This window comes from Rhineura floridana, chromosome 15, assembly GCF_030035675.1.
Source record: "Rhineura floridana isolate rRhiFlo1 chromosome 15, rRhiFlo1.hap2, whole genome shotgun sequence".
Classification (NCBI taxonomy): domain Eukaryota; kingdom Metazoa; phylum Chordata; class Lepidosauria; order Squamata; family Rhineuridae; genus Rhineura; species Rhineura floridana.
The window spans coordinates 16,561,663-16,579,442 of NC_084494.1; the positions used below are offsets into that span (position 1 = coordinate 16,561,663).

General features: G+C 44.9%; 1 protein-coding gene across 7 annotated transcripts in view; it reads right to left on the reverse strand.

Moving 5' to 3' along the window:
- Positions 1 to 8,607: 8,607 nt before the first annotated feature.
- KDF1 (keratinocyte differentiation factor 1) overlaps positions 8,608 to 17,780 on the reverse strand; it is a 32,935-nt gene continuing 23,762 nt past the window's right edge. For 6 of the 7 annotated variants that reach the window (XM_061597374.1, XM_061597377.1, XM_061597378.1 and 3 more), the window contains 2 exons: positions 15,159 to 15,239; positions 8,608 to 11,137 (listed from right to left, as the gene is read on the reverse strand). In XM_061597374.1, coding sequence (XP_061453358.1) covers positions 11,055 to 11,137; positions 15,159 to 15,239 — 164 coding nt within the window. In that variant the 3' untranslated portion in view covers positions 8,608 to 11,054. Of the gene's footprint in view, positions 11,138 to 14,134; positions 14,164 to 15,158; positions 15,240 to 17,780 lie in introns of all 7 variants that reach the window. The other variant, XM_061597379.1, reaches the window with a different exon arrangement.

The window sequence follows — 17,780 nt, forward strand, 5'->3', positions numbered from 1 at the left end:
AAAGTAAGTCACCCAATTCTCTGAGAATGACCCGGGAGATAGGATTGGAACCAATGTAAAACAGTGCCTCCAATACCCATCTCACCAAGTCGGCCCAGAAGGATACCATGGTCAATGGTACCAAAAGCAGCTGAGAGATCAAGTAAGGATAACAGGGTCGCACTCCCCCTGTCTTTCTCCTGATAAAGGTCATCCATCAGGGCAACCAAAGTCAATTCAGCCCCATAATGAGGGCTGAACCCAGACTGGGATGAGTCAAAATAATCTGTTTCATCCAAGAGTACTTGCAATTGCTGCGCCACAACCCTCTCAATCACCTTCCCTAAAAAGGGGGTATTTGTGACCAGTTGGTTGTTGTCACACACCAATGGGTCCAGAGGATTGCCGCCTCTTTCAAGGTGGCTGGAACCACTTCCTCTTGCAATGATGTGTTGACAACACCCTGGATCCACTCGGTCAACCCCCCTTGGCAAGCTTTAAGAAGCCAAGAAGGGCAAGGGTTGAGACGACACGTTGCTGGCCGCATCAACACAAGTACCCTGTCTATGTCATCAGGCCGCATCAACTGAAACCATTCCCAAGAAGTTGCAGCTGACATTGCACTGAACACCTCATTGGGGATTACAGTAGATGTGGATGGAGCATCAAGACTGCTACAGAGGCGTGCAAATTTACCCTCAAAGTGTCTTGCATACAATTCACAGTGGGCCTCCAAAGGGTCTAAAACTCCATTTCCTGGAGTTGATGTCAACAGACCCCTGACAATACGGAAAAGCTCCACTGGACGGCTACTTGAGGATGCGATGGAGGCAGAGAAGTGGGCCTTCTTCGCCACCCTTATCACCACACAGTAGGCATGGTTATGATGTTTTGCTTGTGCCCGATCAGCCTCACAGCACATCTTTCGCCACTTGCGCTCTTGTTCTACCCCATATATCTCCATGACTGGGGGACTGTCCCCTTCCAGATCCACAATAATTATTTGGGGTGGCTCAGAGCTTATTATGGGGCTGTATACCCACAGTTCCTCATTTGTCATCTGGGGTCATTGTACATGAGCATCATGCAAACACAACTTTGATTGGTGAAAATTATTGTGGATCTCAAAGAGGACAGGCCCCCGATCATGGAGATACATGATATGGGATAGACTAAAGCTTATTTTGGAGTTCAGGAGCATATATAAACTTTAGTACTTTTTAAAAGGTTTTCTGATTGAACTGTTTTGAACTTTCATGCAAATAAGGAACTGGGAATTAGCTGTCGACTTCAGCATTGTCTCCAATTCTAGTTCAACTCAGAGTAGACCCACTTAAATTAATGGACCTAAGTTAGCCATGTCACTTAATTTCAGTGGGTCTACTCTGAGTAAAAGTAACACCGGGGATAACCCCAAATCAAAAGGAACAGAGATGCTCTTAGATCTGAGTCTAGTTTCCAGTCTGCTTCTGATAAACTGATTGCTATAATAAAGGACATCATGGTATAAAGGACATCAACAGTGCAATCATATGCATGTTTACTCAGAAGAAAGTCTCACTGTGTTCAGTGAGACTCCAAAGTAGGTGTGTGCAGAATTGCAGCCTTAGGCTATGATTTAATTTAGATAAGCCCCCTGTGGGACTTTTTGACTCTCTGTTCATCCTCAGCATACCATGTCACAATGCTCTTGAAACAGGCTGATGCTTTCAGGTATTAGCTTCAGCTATAACTTATCATATGGTGAGGTAACAGCAATCGTCTGAGAAGGAGAGAGGCAAAGGCCCTTCAGGTGCATGGAACTACTTGTGCAAACCGTCTTCCCAAATAATCAAAGAGGAAAAGGAGCCCACTTTCTTTCAGATAACTCATTCTTAACATTGCGGGTTACTGCATAAATCTGGGATGGGGAACTTGGGGGCCTCCAGATGTTGGACTACAAATCCCAAGAATCCTGGCTAATGGCCGTAACCTATTGGTTCTATTACAGCCAGTGTGGTGTAGTGGTTAAGGTGTTGGACTACGACCTGGGAGACCAGGGTTCGAATCCCCACACAGCCATGAAGCTCACTGGGTGACCTTGGGCCAGTCACTGCCTCTCAGCCTCAGAGGGAGGCAATGATAAAACCACCTCTGAATACCGCTTACCATGAAAACCCTATTCATAGGGTCGCCATAAGTCGGAATCAACTTGAAGGCAGCACATTTACATTTTATTGGTTCTATTATTTAGATCCACTACAGTCTGGATTCAGACCCAGTTTCGGAACTGAATCAGCCTTGGTCACCCTGATGGATAACCTTTCTCATGAGAAAGATAGGAGGACTGTGACCCTGTTACTTCTGATCTGTCTCTCAGAGGCTTTTGATACTATTGATCATAGTATCCCCCTGGACCCAGTGGGATGGGTATCAGAGGCACTGCATTACGGTGACTCCACTTTTACCTTCAGGGCCATGTCCAGAGAGTAGCACTGAGTGAGTGTTCCTTGCCCCTCGGCACTTGTTCTACAGGTTCTGCAGGGTATTATTATATCTCCAGTACCATTTAACATCTGTATGAAGCCATTGGGAGTTTTGGAGCACAATGTAGCTGCCCTAGTGGATCACCCTCCACTGTGCATACATATACAGGCTTGCGGCACCATAAATAGTATTGTCTACAAATGCTTTTCCTGCAAGCTTTTCAGATGCCAGAAATAAGCAGTTACACATCCTGGTCTATGCATGCAACAGAATTCCAGAAAAGAGTCCAAAGGTGACAGATAGACTGCATTGCGTCAGCTTGTTTTTGGGTTACCATTTTTGAATGCTCTGTGAGTCAGTGTGTAGACAATACTGAGCTAGATGGACCAATTATCTGGCACTGGATAAGGCAGCTTCGCATGCATCTCCGTGCTTGAAGAAATCTAGCACATCAGCGAGAAAGGCTTTTCAGCTTTTCTGCTTTTTCAGCTGCACCAGTTTTCTTTTTGTAAGATATTTTATTACACAGGGAAGCATTAAAAAACATAATTCTCTACTGCAATCTGATTTTTATTATTTTACAGTTACAATGTATTTTTCTTACATCCATATCATACCTTTCTTCTGCTATGGAACGCAAGGTGATATACCTGGGCACTCACCAAACCCAGAACAGCTTAACTTCAGCAAGACAGTGGCTTCATGTGCTTTCAGACCATAACTTGGGATCAGGGTATGATTTGAAATGATGCAGACAATTTTGCCACCTTATTCTGCCTTATGTGGAAAGCCAGCCTATATCTCATTACAGGGAGAAGGGTTGGGGAATGGGGAGAGTCACTAAGCGAAGCTTAGAAATTCTTTTTTCTGCAGAGGAAGTTGATGGTGAGAGAGAGAGAAGGAAGGGGGAGATTTTTGTTCTAGCTACAGGAGAAAAGGAAAAACTGGTCCATCAGGTCTAGTGCATTCTAAACTTTGCATTCCCCTGAAGCTATCAGTCCTCTGACAAAGAGGCAAAGACTTAACCCACCTTGGACACATTTGGACCAATCTGCAGAGTTTTCCTTAACAGCATGTAACTTTCTATCCCATTTGGCTTCTTTATTTGCAGACCCACAACTGATCTCTTAGGCATTTGATCCCATTTTTCAGAGTGAACAGCCGCCACTTCCTCAAGAATGCAGGTTGGCCAAGCAAGCAGCATCTCCTGCTGAGCGTTGCTGAGCATCATTTCAGGGTAATAGAATCATCCCTCAATAAATAAAACCATTTACTCCCCCAAGAACTTGCTTTTCTACTTGTGTCTTTGCTTAAGTGATGGAGTTAGGTAATTTTAGGCTCTGGGCTTTTATGGCCTTGCAGTGGGCTCCCTCTTTCGATCAGGTCTGGGGAACCTGTGGCCCTCCAGTAGATGTTGTTGACCAGAAGCTCCCATCATCCCTGACTACTGGCTGTGCTTCTTGGATGGCTTTACAAGAGGATAAGATACTGTCATGGAGGGTAGTGTTATCAATGGCTACTAGCCATGATTCTGTTTCCTGACTCCTAACTGAGTAGAGCAGAGGGAGCTGTCTCAGTTGGTCCACAGGTGAGGAGATATAAGCAAGCCAACTTTCAGAGAGAGAGCGAACACAGCAAGCGAACAGAAGTTTAACAAAGGAGCTGTAGCGAGGAAAGGAAAAAGGCCAAGAGGGCTGTGAAGCCGTGTGCTGTGAAGGGCTCCATAGCAGCTTGATTGGAAGGGGTATGGCCTGATAGCAGCTGGCTGCTGAGGGCAACCAGCAGTAGCTGTGTGTGCAGGGACTTTCATTCTGTTTCCTGACTCCTAACTGAGCTGAGGGAGCTGTCTCAGCTGGTCCACAGGAGAGGAGATACAAGCAAGCCAGCTTTCAGAGAGTGAGCGAACAGGAAAAGGAGTTCAACAGGGGAGGTCAAGGGGGAGGTCCAGAGCTTGGAAGATTACTTTTAAAAAGTACTAAATTACAGTTACAGTTACATGGCCCAAAAAAGTAGTAATTACCGTTACAATTGCAATTGCTCTGAAAGTAACTGATTACTTTACTTTTCCTCCAAGGTAATCACTACAATTGCATTTCAGTTACTTTAAAAAAAGACGCCTACAAGGTGCTGGCCTTGGCTGCTGCACATCTAAGTAGCCTTTTTATTCATAAGATAGCAGTGGTGGTCTCTCCGCTGGTAAGGGTGGTGGGGAGGGAGGCTGAGGCCACTACTCAGATCTTTGCATGTCAAACCAAGTGCAACCCCCCCCCCACTCAGCCAGCCAGCATAATCTCTCTCACGTAACCACCTCCTGGACCCTGCCCTGCCACCAACTAAGGGACACTCACTCAAACAAATATTTTCCCCTGAGATGCAAAAAAGTTAAAATACTGCAAATGCAGCACAGTAGCCAGAAAGGGTGGTGGAGGCCACTTTGTGTGCCAAGTGCAAACACTGTATTCACACAAACACACACACACACATTGTCATCTTTCACCTCCACAGTTCTTTATCTCCATTCTGCTGCTGCCTCCTTCTCCTCCTTTATCCATGTTCTTGATCTATGGATCCTTTCCCCCTCCCCTCCATTTTTCACCACCACTACCTGTTTTTTTAAATAATTGTTTTCTCCACTCCACCCCGTCTCACTCTCTGCCTCCTCCCTCGTCGCCTCCTACCCACCCACAGAGCATGAGGGAAGAGCGACACTGCACAGAAGCCCAGTTTGAGGCACATGATTTTCATCCACAAATCAGAGGAGCAGAAGACTTCCCCTGCTCCCCCCCAAGTAATGCCCCAAAGTAATTCTGGAAACGTTACAATTACTCCACAAAAGTAGTAAAATTACTCCTAGTTTACACTAGAGTAGGACAGGACAAAGCACAGGCCGCTCCAAAACGAGTAGTTGGAAAGAAACAAAAGGTAGACGAGAGTATGACCGGGAAGGATACTCCAGTGGTTGTGACCTGCAAGGTGTGCGCCATGTTTGTCTTCTTGCCTGAGAACAACATGGCTTACACGTGCAACAAGTGCAAGCTCGTGGCACTGTTGGAAGAAAAAGTGAGAGGCCTGGAACAGCGGGTGGCCACACTGAGGACTATAAGAGAAGATGAAGAGTTCTTAGACAGAACGCTGGAACAACAGCAGCAAAGAGAAGTGGTGGAAGAGCAACAGCATGTGGTAGCAGAAGAGGAGACTGCTTTGGAGAGGAACAATGAAGTGGAGGAAACTCCGTGGGAAAGGGTGACAGTTAGGAGGAGAAGAGCTAGAAGACACGCTTCACCAGTGGAACTATGGAACCGCTTTCAACTGCTCGAGGATGAGACTGGAGGACAGCCTGTGGTGGAAGAATTACAGGAGACCCCGTGTGACAATGAGCAAGAGGCTGAAGCTCAATCAAGCAGGGGCAATGAAGAGAAGAGTACTAGTAGTGGGAGACTCCCTACTGCATGGGATCGAAATCAAGTATGCTGAGAAGATGCGTGGACTCGCCAGGTATGCTGTCTACCAGGAGGATGGATTAGAGATGTGATGGAAAGGTTGCCATCACTCATCAAGCCCACTGACAGGTATCCCTTTCTGCTCATCCATGCGGGAACAAATGATACTGCCAAATGGAGCTATGAAGAAATCACATCAGACTTTGAAGCTCTGGGAAGGAGACTCAAGTACTTAGGGGCCCAGATAGTTTTTTAAATCCATCCTCCCAGTACTTAGAAGAGGAGCGGAAAGGGAAAAATACTCCGTGTGAATGAATGGCTACGAAGGTGGTGCTGACGTGAGAGATTTGGATTCTGGGACCACGGGCTACGCTCGGGGTTTGAGTGACTGTCTAACAGTTTAACCAGCCTATCTATATGATTTTTCTGACAGCAATGTTTCACCCGCTTTTTTATATTTTTAGTTTTCTTACTTTTCTTTTTTGTATTCCCTTTTTGGCCTGCTTTATTAGAGTCCTTAGTATAGGTCTGTGGAGGTTTTTTTAGTTATCCCAGGTTGAATGATGCTATTTTCAGTTTCTTCTATCCGAAATCCCCTCTCTAGAATTTTATAGTTGTCAGCCAATCTAGTTAGCAATCCATTACTTTCTGAAAGTTTTTAGTAGGAGCTAGTTCCTCACAAACCATAAAGAACCATCCTTTGATTTGGGGATTGCCTTCTGCCGTTTCTTCGGTTTGAGTGAGGGTGGATTTATATTTTGGGGTTAGAGTGTTACCAGCAAACTCAAGGATCTGTTTCTGCATAAGATGATTTATCAGATCAGCTTTGGCTTTTTTGCGCGGCTTGGCAGGGTCTATCAGTTGCAAATCCTTTATGGTGGACATGTGTTCTGCTAAGGCCAATGCTGAAGCTAGATTAAGGTGTTGGACTACAATCTGGGAGACCACGGTTCGAATCCCCACACAGCCATGAAACTTACTGGGTGACCTTGGGCCAGTCACTGCCTCTTAGCCTCATGAAAACCCTATTCATAGGGTCGCCATAAGTCGGAATCGACTTGAAGGCAGTACATTTACATTTAGTAAGTCTGGACTCTTATGTAGTCCCTTTAAAGTCTGCTGACCAGTCCAGCACCGAGTGCATAGGTGACAATACATCCTGCACTGACTTACACGGCTCACCGTTGTTCTCCTTCTCCTGCTTGATGAACCGAGTGATTTTAATTTGCCTTTTCTGTGTTTCAGGGGGACCATTCTGTAGGCTGGGAGTAATTCCCAGGTTTCAGCACTTTTTCCTGGTAAGCATCATATTCCACCTCCCCCCCCCCAAAGAGGATGTAATTGCGATGAACCTCTGGAATTTCTCCAGGAAAACCAGGGTAAATTATAACTCCAAATTTTCAGGTTAGGGGAGGGAGCAATTACATCAAGCCTTCAGTGAAATAGATAACTCTGCCTCTCCCACCATAAATGGCAGCCTTCCTTTTCGAATAGGGGCTTCGAAAGGAACCTCCCTCTACTGAGGGGTTTCAAGGCAACACAGAAGACGCTGGGCCTCTGGGTTCTCACCTACTCACCAAGCTGAATTGCAGAGCCTAACCGTGTGCCAAGCAGAGAAACGTTCAGCCAAACACAAAAAGAAAAGCAAAACTCTCCCACACTCCAGCTGCTGCAAAGCTAAATGCTGGAGGCAGGGCAAATAGATGATCGCCTAACCTACCGTGATGTCTCCTATTCCTCCCCTAGAAATCTAGCTCAAAAGCCTCCCCCTCCCCCCTCCTTTCACAGTGCAGCCTTTTGCAGACGATGGTTTGTTTTGCCTTTTAAATGAAAGCTACGATTCTCCGGAGGGGAAACTGCATCCAAAATTCATTTCGGCAGTTGTGCGACACATTCATGGGATCTACACAGTCCATCCACCCCCAATATTTATCTGTGGATGTTATCATGTACATACAAAGCCTAGCATCAAGTGGAGAGTTTTTGGGCCCCACTCTGTGCAAAATGAGGCATCCTGGGGGCTTCAAAACCAATCCGGGGATGCTTAGGGCTTCCAGTGTGTTGTCTCATTCATTTATGGAACTTGCTGCCACAAGATGCAGTGATGGGCCAACAGCTTAGGTGGCTCGAAAAAGAGAATGAGACAAACGCATAGAGAAGAAAGAGTCCTATCAGTCACGAAGCTAAATGGCTGGGGTGGGGAATTCAGGCCTGGAGGGGTGGGAAAGGCAGCCTTCTGGGACCCTCTTTCAGGCCCTTGGGACTCCCCCAAGGCCACGCCCTTCACTGGCCCTGCTTCATGTCCTCCTTGAGTGTTTTTGCCTTCTTGGAATATGCCTTTGAACTCTGATACCACCTCTTGCTCACCTGGATGAAGGATAGGGAGAGGTGTGTGAGTGTCTGGAGGGACTAGCTAACTCTACAAAGGTAAAATTTGCATTAATTGCTCTGCCCATGTTTGGCTCTGACCCAGAGCTTGGAAAAGTTACTTTTTTGAACTACAACTCCCGTCAGCCCATCCAGTGGCCATGCTGGCTGGGGATGATGGGAGTTGTGGTTCAGAACAAGTAACTTTTCCAAGCTCTGCTCTGACCCCACCCATCCCTGGCATATGGCCCCTAGACGGTTGCCCAGAACAGAATGTGGCCCTTAATTGAAAAAGGTCCTCACTGCTGCTCTAATCATTTAGGAAACACACGCATTCAAATACATATTTCAGATTTTATTTCCAAGTAGAGCCAGAAGCAACCTTTAGAACATTATGCAAAAGTCATTGTCCTTATTTACAAAAGGCAGAATCTTAACACTTTCCAAGATGCTGTTGCCATCCTTGAGATTAAATTAGTCCCTTTGTATGTGTAGAAGAGGGGTACACCTTTTTGAAAACATAGAGGTTTGTGTGTGTATTTTTTTTAAAAAAAGTTCATTTTTGCTCTTTTAAAAAAGCCAAAGCACAACAGGAATCAAAATCTCCAGAGATTCAGTCACAGCTCCCCTCCCACTGCAAAACCCCCCCCCCCCAATTTCCAAGCCATCCCTTCAGGCAGGCCAAGTTTGAAATGAGACAGAAAAGTGCAGAAGAAGAGAGAGGCAACAGTGGGGAGTGATTGGCACATTAAAAAAATCAGCACAGTTTCCATCATCTTATTTCCAGTGTGTTATATTTACAACTAAGAGCGCACATTTAAAAGAGGGCGATTGAGATGCTGTCACTAGCAGTGATCAAGTCTGAATTCAACATGTACAGCAAGTCACCAAAACGTTTGTCAGTTGGACGAATGAACCTGGTTGAGGATTCCCCCTGCTGTCTTTATGGAGAGAACAAAATGCACGCATGTAGATCCAACCTAGGAAGGCTTCAGGTGTGGGAGTTGGGAAAGGGAAGGGGAATAGATGGGAGAAGGACATGTGCCTGTACTGGTCTTTTGTCTTGAGATGCAAATGGGGGTGGGGGAAAGAGGAGCTCTATGTGTTCTTTCTTTCCCCCACCCTCCCCACATCCTTCCAAGAGCTCCAGAACAGTAGGCAGGGTATGTGGGGCTCTGGATCATGGCCACCATTTGATTGCTAACATCACACAAGCATACTCATCCTACCCAGCTAGGCTCATGTGTTGCAGCCAGGGGCACAACCGAATTATGAAAGCAGGCTCTTAAACATTACACCACGCCTGTCATGCTCAAGTGCATTTAAGATGCGGCAGGTGGTGAGCGTGTGATGGGCCACCCTCTGTGGCAGCAGTTACAGTGATGAGGGTCTTTCTTCACAGCGATGCACAGTTTCCTTTTCTTTTTCTCTTGACTCTTCTGCCACTAGAGTCAAAGCAACATGGATTTGAAACGTGAAAAGGGCTCCCAGCCAAGGGGGCCTGGGTATTTTAGCTTTGTCGACAGACTAGGATCGGCTAAAAGGATTGTCAGGGACTGCAAGCCAACTAAAATTCCCATTGCTCTTTGATGGAAACTAAGGCACTTAAATGGGTTTCAAACCAGTCTGAATTTGAAGTTAGATGTGTCCCTCTAGCTATACTGTGGATTCCTACCCATCCACCCCTAAGTCCTTGTTATTCCACAGACGAGACAAAACGTATCAGGGGAAGTTTCCAAATGCAATTCTGGTGCCTAACAATTATACTGAAAGCTGTTATCTGCATGGTTATAAACTGGTTTGTTTATAAACCAGTTTCTACTTTTATCTGCCAAGACACAACTTTGGTGATGTAGAAAGGGAAGAGGTTAGAAACAACTGACAATTACTCTTGAAGCCAACTCCCATATTCTTCAGTGGCAATCCCCAACTTGCTTACTCTGGTTCAGCCCTATTTTTTTCAAAGGGACTACCACTGAACCAGTTGCTTGTGGACTGCAATTGCAATTTCAAACTCTGGATGATGGTTGTTAGTTGACGGAAATAATGATCTACAACAGCCAGTCAGTTATCCACTCGAAGTCACGCCTTGGCCAGTCTGCTTGCAGCAGAAGCCAAGTTGCTTGGGTTAACTTAGATGGATGGCCACAGATTACATATTGCTTGAAGGCTGATTTGGCATTGCTCAGGTTGATTTGCCATCACTGATTTGTCATCATGGACCATCACTGATTTGCCTTCACCCACTCAATGCAGTCCATCCAAAGCACAGATGAGGCACACTTGGGTCAAGCACGGTGTACACAGAAATGGCAGACGTAGAAAGAAGTCTTCAAGATCTTCAAGCACCATCAAACCAACAAATTAAAGTCAAAATGTAGTCCTTATGCCTTTGGAACAATCACACGTAGAAAGGCATGTGCAAAAAGCCATCATTGCTACATAACGTCAGTTAACAGCTCTAGCCCTCGAAGAGCAAAAGGTTACCAGGAAGTAGTGAAAAGGCATGAGCTGGTCATCTGAAGGCAAGTTTACAGCGGAATCACTTTGAAAATGGCAACAGAATTGGCCATTCCCAGGGATGGCAAAACTTAGGGCTGGTGCCAGTATCCTTTTCCCATGGTTTTTCTTTTAAACTACATCTTCACTACCTGTTGGTGAGGCTCCTTTAAAATGCAAGTTAAAGGAGTCAAGTTGAACTTAAGACTGACATTGTAAGTCATTGTATTTGTCATTTACAAATACAAAAGGGGAACTTGCCCAATAGCCTTATTGCCTACCACGTTCCAGAGGTCCATTTTCTCAGCAGTATACTTTAAGTAGCGGGGCTCCAGAGGAGTCTGTCTCTGTATCCTGAAAAGAAGAGCCTCTGCTCAGGGGAGATCCTTGAAGAGGAGAAAACAGAGAAGATTTTTATAAATAACAGATCGTATTAAATTATCTGCAGTATACAAAAGCCTGGAAAAGACACACCCAAAGCTAGAGCTTTATACTATAACCAGGGCTGTGTATCATCTGCACAACCCCTCCCCCTCAAATAATAATAATAATAATAATAATAATAATAATAATAATAATAATAATAATATATATATATATTTTGGAAATCTGAATTGGGCAAAACTTTGTTTTAAGTTCTTCTGAGGATGAAATCTGACATTTTAAAGACTCAAGTGGGACCTGCAACGAAGCGTTGCTGCGTGATGTACTTCTGTTCAGGATTCCCAGCACTCCATTCCTTTCTACCACCACCTTCATGGCAGTCAGGGCCTTTTCAGTGGTGGCTCCCCATTTGTGGAATGCCCTCCCCAGTGAGGCATGCCTGTCTCCCTCCTTACAGACGTTCAGGAGGAATTTAAAAATATTCCTGTTTACCCAGGCATTTGATGGCTGAAGGAGATTGTTTTTATTACCCAGATTATCACTGGATAGAAGAATACTTTTATCTGTAACCGTTTTTAAGGTGTTTTTAATCTGTAATATGGACTGTTTTTAGACTGCATTTTGTTGCAGCTGTTGTTAAAATGTTGTGTAGATGTGTTTGCTGCCCTGGGCTCCTTCCAGAAGAAGGGCAGGATAGAAATTCAATAAAGAAATAATCCAGCATTTCATGCCTGTCCTCCTTTGCTTGTTTTGCGGTCTCTTCCCAAGCTTCCCCCCCCAAAGGGTTTCTACCCTTCTGCAAATCTTGGGGTTCCTTATCTCCCCATGCTAACCTCCACGGACAAAATTTGACATATGGGAGGGATTGCCCCACTATCAACCACTCATCATCACAAGGATGGCAGGATCTACTATACCCCCCCCCACTGACACAGCCACGTTTTTACTGCCCCAGATAAGCATGGCTTGGACAAAATAGCCTAGTAGGCCAAATGGGGAAACCTGGCAGGTCGAATCGGGCAGAGCTTGGAAAAGTTACTGTTTTGAACTACAACTCCCATTAGCCCCAGCCAGCATGGCCACTGGATTGGGCTGATGGGAGCTGTAGTTCAAAAAAGTAACTGTTCCAAGTTCTGGAATTAGGCCCGTGGGCTAGAGATTCTGCACCTATGGTATATATGATTGTCATTGAGCAGGAGTGGGCAGAAGGGAGCTTGGGATTTACTGGGAGACCTTGAGTAATGTGCAGTAGATTAGCAAGGATTTCCAACTCTCAACTGATTAACAAGAGCAACACATCTCTCCCCCCCAAAAAATTATGCTGCTGAAATGAAGATTGCTAATTGGGAGTGGACTTGTGTGTGCAAAGATTGTGAGCGCTGTTCAGTTCCGGTACTGAAAACAATTTCCTGTGCTCAGAATGTGCTCAGAGGCACATTGCTCTTTTAATTCTAACTGCATGTCTTTTGTTTCTGGCTCTGATTAGTGGATCTTGAGGTTCTAGTAAAAAAAAAACCCAAAGTAGATCCAACAAGCCTAACGTCTGTCCACTCTTGTTATAGGCCACATAAGATGTTAGTTGCTAAATGTCTGGCTACAGCAAAAAAAAAAAAAAAAAAAAAGTATTAGCGAGCCGCTGGAAATCCCCTTCTCCACTCACAGCAATGAAGTGGTTATTAAAAGGTATTTGAAATTGCACAACTGGGTAAACTGACAGAGCAGACCTGTTAAAGAAGTGGACAAAAATCAATTGCCTCCCCAGTTAATGGCATCAGTACATAACTGACTGGGCTGAAAATCATGATGTAGGAAAACTGCATCTCTTTGGGTTTATGTAAACACAGTTGCTTTTTAATAATTTTTAAAAATCCTGTTTCAGCTTGCCATAGAGAAGGAGCACTAAAGCCCAACGGACTACAGAAATGCTGCTGAGAGTTCAGATGACTAAGATTTCACTGCATATTTTTAAGGGTCCTTCTCTCTCTCTGAAGCCACAAAAGCTAGAAGCTCAACTTGGGGGGAGAAAGCAAGCCAACATTCTCAACGAAATCTCGCACTGTGGATGTGTGGAAGACTCACAGCCCTGTTTATAACCAACCCAAGATCCCACATAAGACCCAGAAACTGCACCGAGCTGTTCTTGCATCAAGCTCAGAGAATGTTGCTCAATGACAAGGTGCACAAGATGCTCTCGAACTTTGTCACAGTGAGTGTCCCTGAAAGCACAGCTAAGGCACATCAGCGATGTTGCACCTGGCAGTCGTTTCAATGCTAAGAACAGGAGGCAGATGGAATGAGAAGAGGGAGAGGAAAGCCATACAGAACTATGGCATCTTTTAAAAAAGTACCTGGGTAAAAGTAGAAAAAAATCTGGGAGAAGGGATACAGATACGTTGCAAACCCGTATAAATCCAATGCAAGCAGTGGAGCCCTCTCGAAAAGTCCACAACCATGAGAACTAGAACCTGCCATTTAGTAAGAACAAATGAAACCTGAGATTCTTTGTATCCTGCTCATCCTGCTAGATTCCCTGTCAGACATCAGTCTGTGCTCCACAGTACAATCGCAGCAAAAGCTGTTTGACGGTGGAGCAGCTCAGGAGGTGTTAGGCTCTCCTTCACTGGAGGTATTTAAGCAAAGGCCAGACGACCGGCTGTCAGGGATGGCTTAGTTGTATCCTGCATTAAGCAGGGGACTGAGCTAGATGACCTTTAAAGCCTCTTCCGATTTTTTTGATTCTATGCTTGTGATTTATAGAGCCTCCTCCCTTCACTCCCGCAATCACATATCCTGCTCATATGGAAACAGGTACTGGAAAACATAAATCAACCTTCCAGAGAATCTCAGTGGGCATTTAAAAACCAAGAACAAGTTCTTAGCCTTCAAGGCTGTGCAAAATAGGCTTGAAAATGCAGAGGGAATGCCCTGGGAAACCTCAGGAAGATGCCAACAGAGTACAGGGGACCATTTCCAGCAGTCAGAGAGCAGGGCTTCCGTACCTGGTATAGTACTTTGCCTCTCTCCATGGCTAGCAGAAAAAGAATAACATTACAAATGTTTTTGCAGATATTACACAGATCAGCAAGCCCATAGCCAGAAATGTGTCATGTGTATGTGCTCAGTGGCAGAGCATCTGCTTTGCGTGCAGCAGGTGCCGGGATTTGAACCTGGGATCACCAGGCAGGACTGGGAAGGACTCTCATCTGTAACCCTGGAGAGCTGCTGCCAATCAGTGTAAACAGTAGTAAGCTACATGGAGTAATGGTCCGGTATAAGGCAGCTTCCTACATTTCCTTTGTAGGCCAGGTATGGGGAACCCTTGGTCCTCCAGACGTTGCTGAACTATATCTCTCATCATCCCTGGCTGTTGGCTATGTTTGCTGGGGCCGATGGGAGTTGTAGTTCAGCAACATTTGGAGGCCCAAAGGTTCCCTACACCTGGTACAGGCTAAGACATTGTTAAATGTAAACACAAGAGTAGTTTAAGCACATTTCATTCATTCGTTGTGCATTTATTTTGCTTTAAATGAAAAAGGATAATCCAAGAATTTTAAAACAATGCAATCATGGGAAAAGGAGTATTTCCCAAAATTAGTTGCCACAATCTCTTCCCAAGTCATGTCTCCAGTTTTCCTTAGTCATCAGCAATAATGAAAGAATTAAGTCGATAAATAAAACTAGCCCCAAAGTGGCCTACCCTGTGGCCAAAGAGAAAAGCCACCTCCCCTCCTGCAAAGCGCTCTTCAGTCATGCCAGTGCCTTTGTTGTGGTCTAGTGAACACAGCCAGAACTCTACCTGAGCATTCATTCATTCATTGAATGCCTGAATAAGGCTCATGTTATCAATTCAACATAAAACCAAGGCAATACCTTAGTAAAAAACATTACTACTGTCCTTGAACAATCTTTATCAACATTCCAGTTATGAATGTCTTCAGACTGTCGCAGAATCTCAGCTTACTTTGGCCCAACTGACACACATCAAAACGAGCTAACAAGATCCATTTGATGAAGACAGCTTACCTGTACTGCTGTATGCTCCATGTCTCATGATCCTGGCTTTCACATCTGCTGGGGTCTCTACAGATATCTGAACAGACAAATCTGGAAGGTAGATACCAAAAAAGACTGAAATTTGAAAGGGCACACAGCCCTACCCAAAGAGAGTCACTTCATATCTACATATTTTAGGGATATACCTAAAAAGATAAGAGCGTGAATGCTGCAAATGCATTCTTACAAAATGTGCATTTCATTTAGGTACAATCTTTTAGGTGCATCATTTAGGTGCATTTCATTTAGGGAGCTGCCCCCTGAAGACTGTTCCATTGGGGCAAGAGGGGCACCACCCACCAACCTCAATCCAGCCTCCACCTGTCGGCCTTCTTACTTACAATCAATCCAGGGGGTGGTGGCTCTACCTGCCAGCTTCCTCTTCCTTAGTCTCAGTGTTGCCCTTGTGGAACTTAGCAGGGAGGAGGATGGGATCAGAACTAGAATTAGGTGGTGCTGCCTGTCAGGCCTCCACCTATTGTTTGTGCTCCCTGCATTCTGCCCCACCCACAAGCACCACTCCAAAATGCTACAACCCGATGTATCCAGACCCTCAGGTAAGCAAAACTGGAGCTTCTTTCAACTTATTGTCTGCCCTCTTTCATTCATTCTCATGATCACCCTTCAAATTGTGTTGCCATTATCCCCATTTTGCAAACAGAAGACTGAGGCTTAGATAGAATAACTTGGAGAGTGAATTCAGGACTGAACTAGGATTTTGGCTTAAGCCTCCCAGGTCAGCCTAGTCCTCTAGTTACTGGATCCAGTGGCGGAGAGCTCACCATGGCTGAGTGAATATTTCCCTTAAGAGCCCTCCCAAATAAGAAGCTACTGATGACATAGAACAGGAAATCTGTGTAGCTCTCCAGATATTTCTGGATTACAGCTCCCATCATTCCACATCATTGGCCATGCTGGCCAGGTGTTTTGGGAGCTGGAGACCCACAACATCTGGAGGGCCACAGGTTCCCCATCCCTGACATTCAGGGTTCATGTGGTGGCGCTAGAGACACAAACACTCCTTTGCCTGCCTCCCATGCATCTTTGGTCTACCTAGGAGAAGTATACAAAAAGACCATGAATCCAGGCAGCCATCTTTTCTCCAGTTTGTTGATGTTTATAATCAGTGTGCCAGGAATCAAGGACTTGCCAGGAAAGGGTCCAGAGCAAGCGGGACTCCACCATCTGAAGCTTGTTAGGCAAGCTACATTTCACAGCTTACCTGGGAGTGTTGGCTGCAAAGACCGTTATACATTTGACTTTTCAGATGTTATACAGCAACATGCCCCTCCTTTTTTTTTAAATAGGGGAACAACTGCTCTAAGCCTCGCTCAAGAGGGACCCACATCAAAACTGATAAACAGTACACTCCAATTGAGGGTGGAAAAATGACATTGACACAGGTTGCAGAGCGGGAAGAAAAGGGGCACTCAAATGTACATTCAACCCTGGGGCCTCTCCACATCTTAAGGCAACAGTAACACTTTGGGAAAAGATGGATGCCTGAATCAACTTAGGAAAAGGGAAGGACTGGCACAAGTATGAGAAGCCTGAGAGTCTGTGTATACAAGCATGCCCATATGAGTGTCCAGAGGCAGTATACTTCTGAATACCAGTTGCTGGAAACTGCAGGAGGGGAGAGTGCTCCTGTGCTGAGGTCCTGCTTGCTGACTTCCCAAAGGCAGCTGGTTCACTACTGTGAGAACAGGATGCTGGACTAGATGGGCCAGTGGCCTGATCCAGCAGGCTCTTCTTATGTTCTTATGTAGCGTTTCATTGCATTTTTATCCTACCCTTTCTACAAGGAGCTCGGGTGGCATACAGGGTTCCCTGCCACCCCTACCACCTTTGTCCATTTTCACAACAGCCCTGAGAGATAGGTTAGCGTGTGTGAGCTTTGTGACTAGATAGGGTTTTGACCAGGGTTTCCCAGTCTAATCCTATTCTATGCCAGCTGTCAAAGCTTTAAAACTGCCCACCATAATGCAGAGTTTGTGTCCTTTTGCAGTCTGGGAACGTAGACTAGTAAAAAGTTTCAACTGTTATCTTCGCCCTTGTTAAGGATCCTAGGTTGTCTCTTAACTGCTGCCTCCGGGGTACAGTAGTGTTGTTTTACACTTCACAAATTGGGCTGAAAAGCTGGATATTTCTCTTTATAGGGTACTGTGGGAATGTACTACTGAGAAAGACCAAGTATGGTCAAAACAAACTTGGTGCTTAATATGTGTGAAATTATTCATGCATATTTGCTTATTTTAAAATTTTTATTAAGAAGTTTTATATGCATTTTTAATGTGTTTATGCACTTTAGAATGGGTTACTCTTTGAATATCCTACCTTATCAGGGATTTGTTTTCTTCACAATTTTGATGTTGGGTACAATTTGGGTACAAAAATGGAGGGTCTCCAAAGTGTTGGAAAGATAAGAGGTGTATAAAATTAGGCACGGTGTAGAAAAAGTGGGTAGAGAGATGTTTTTGTTACTCTCTCATCATATTGGACCATCCAACAAAGCCAAAATGTTGGAATACTCAGGATAGACAAAAGAAAGTGCTTCTTCACACAGCACATGCTCCCACAAGACGCAGCAAT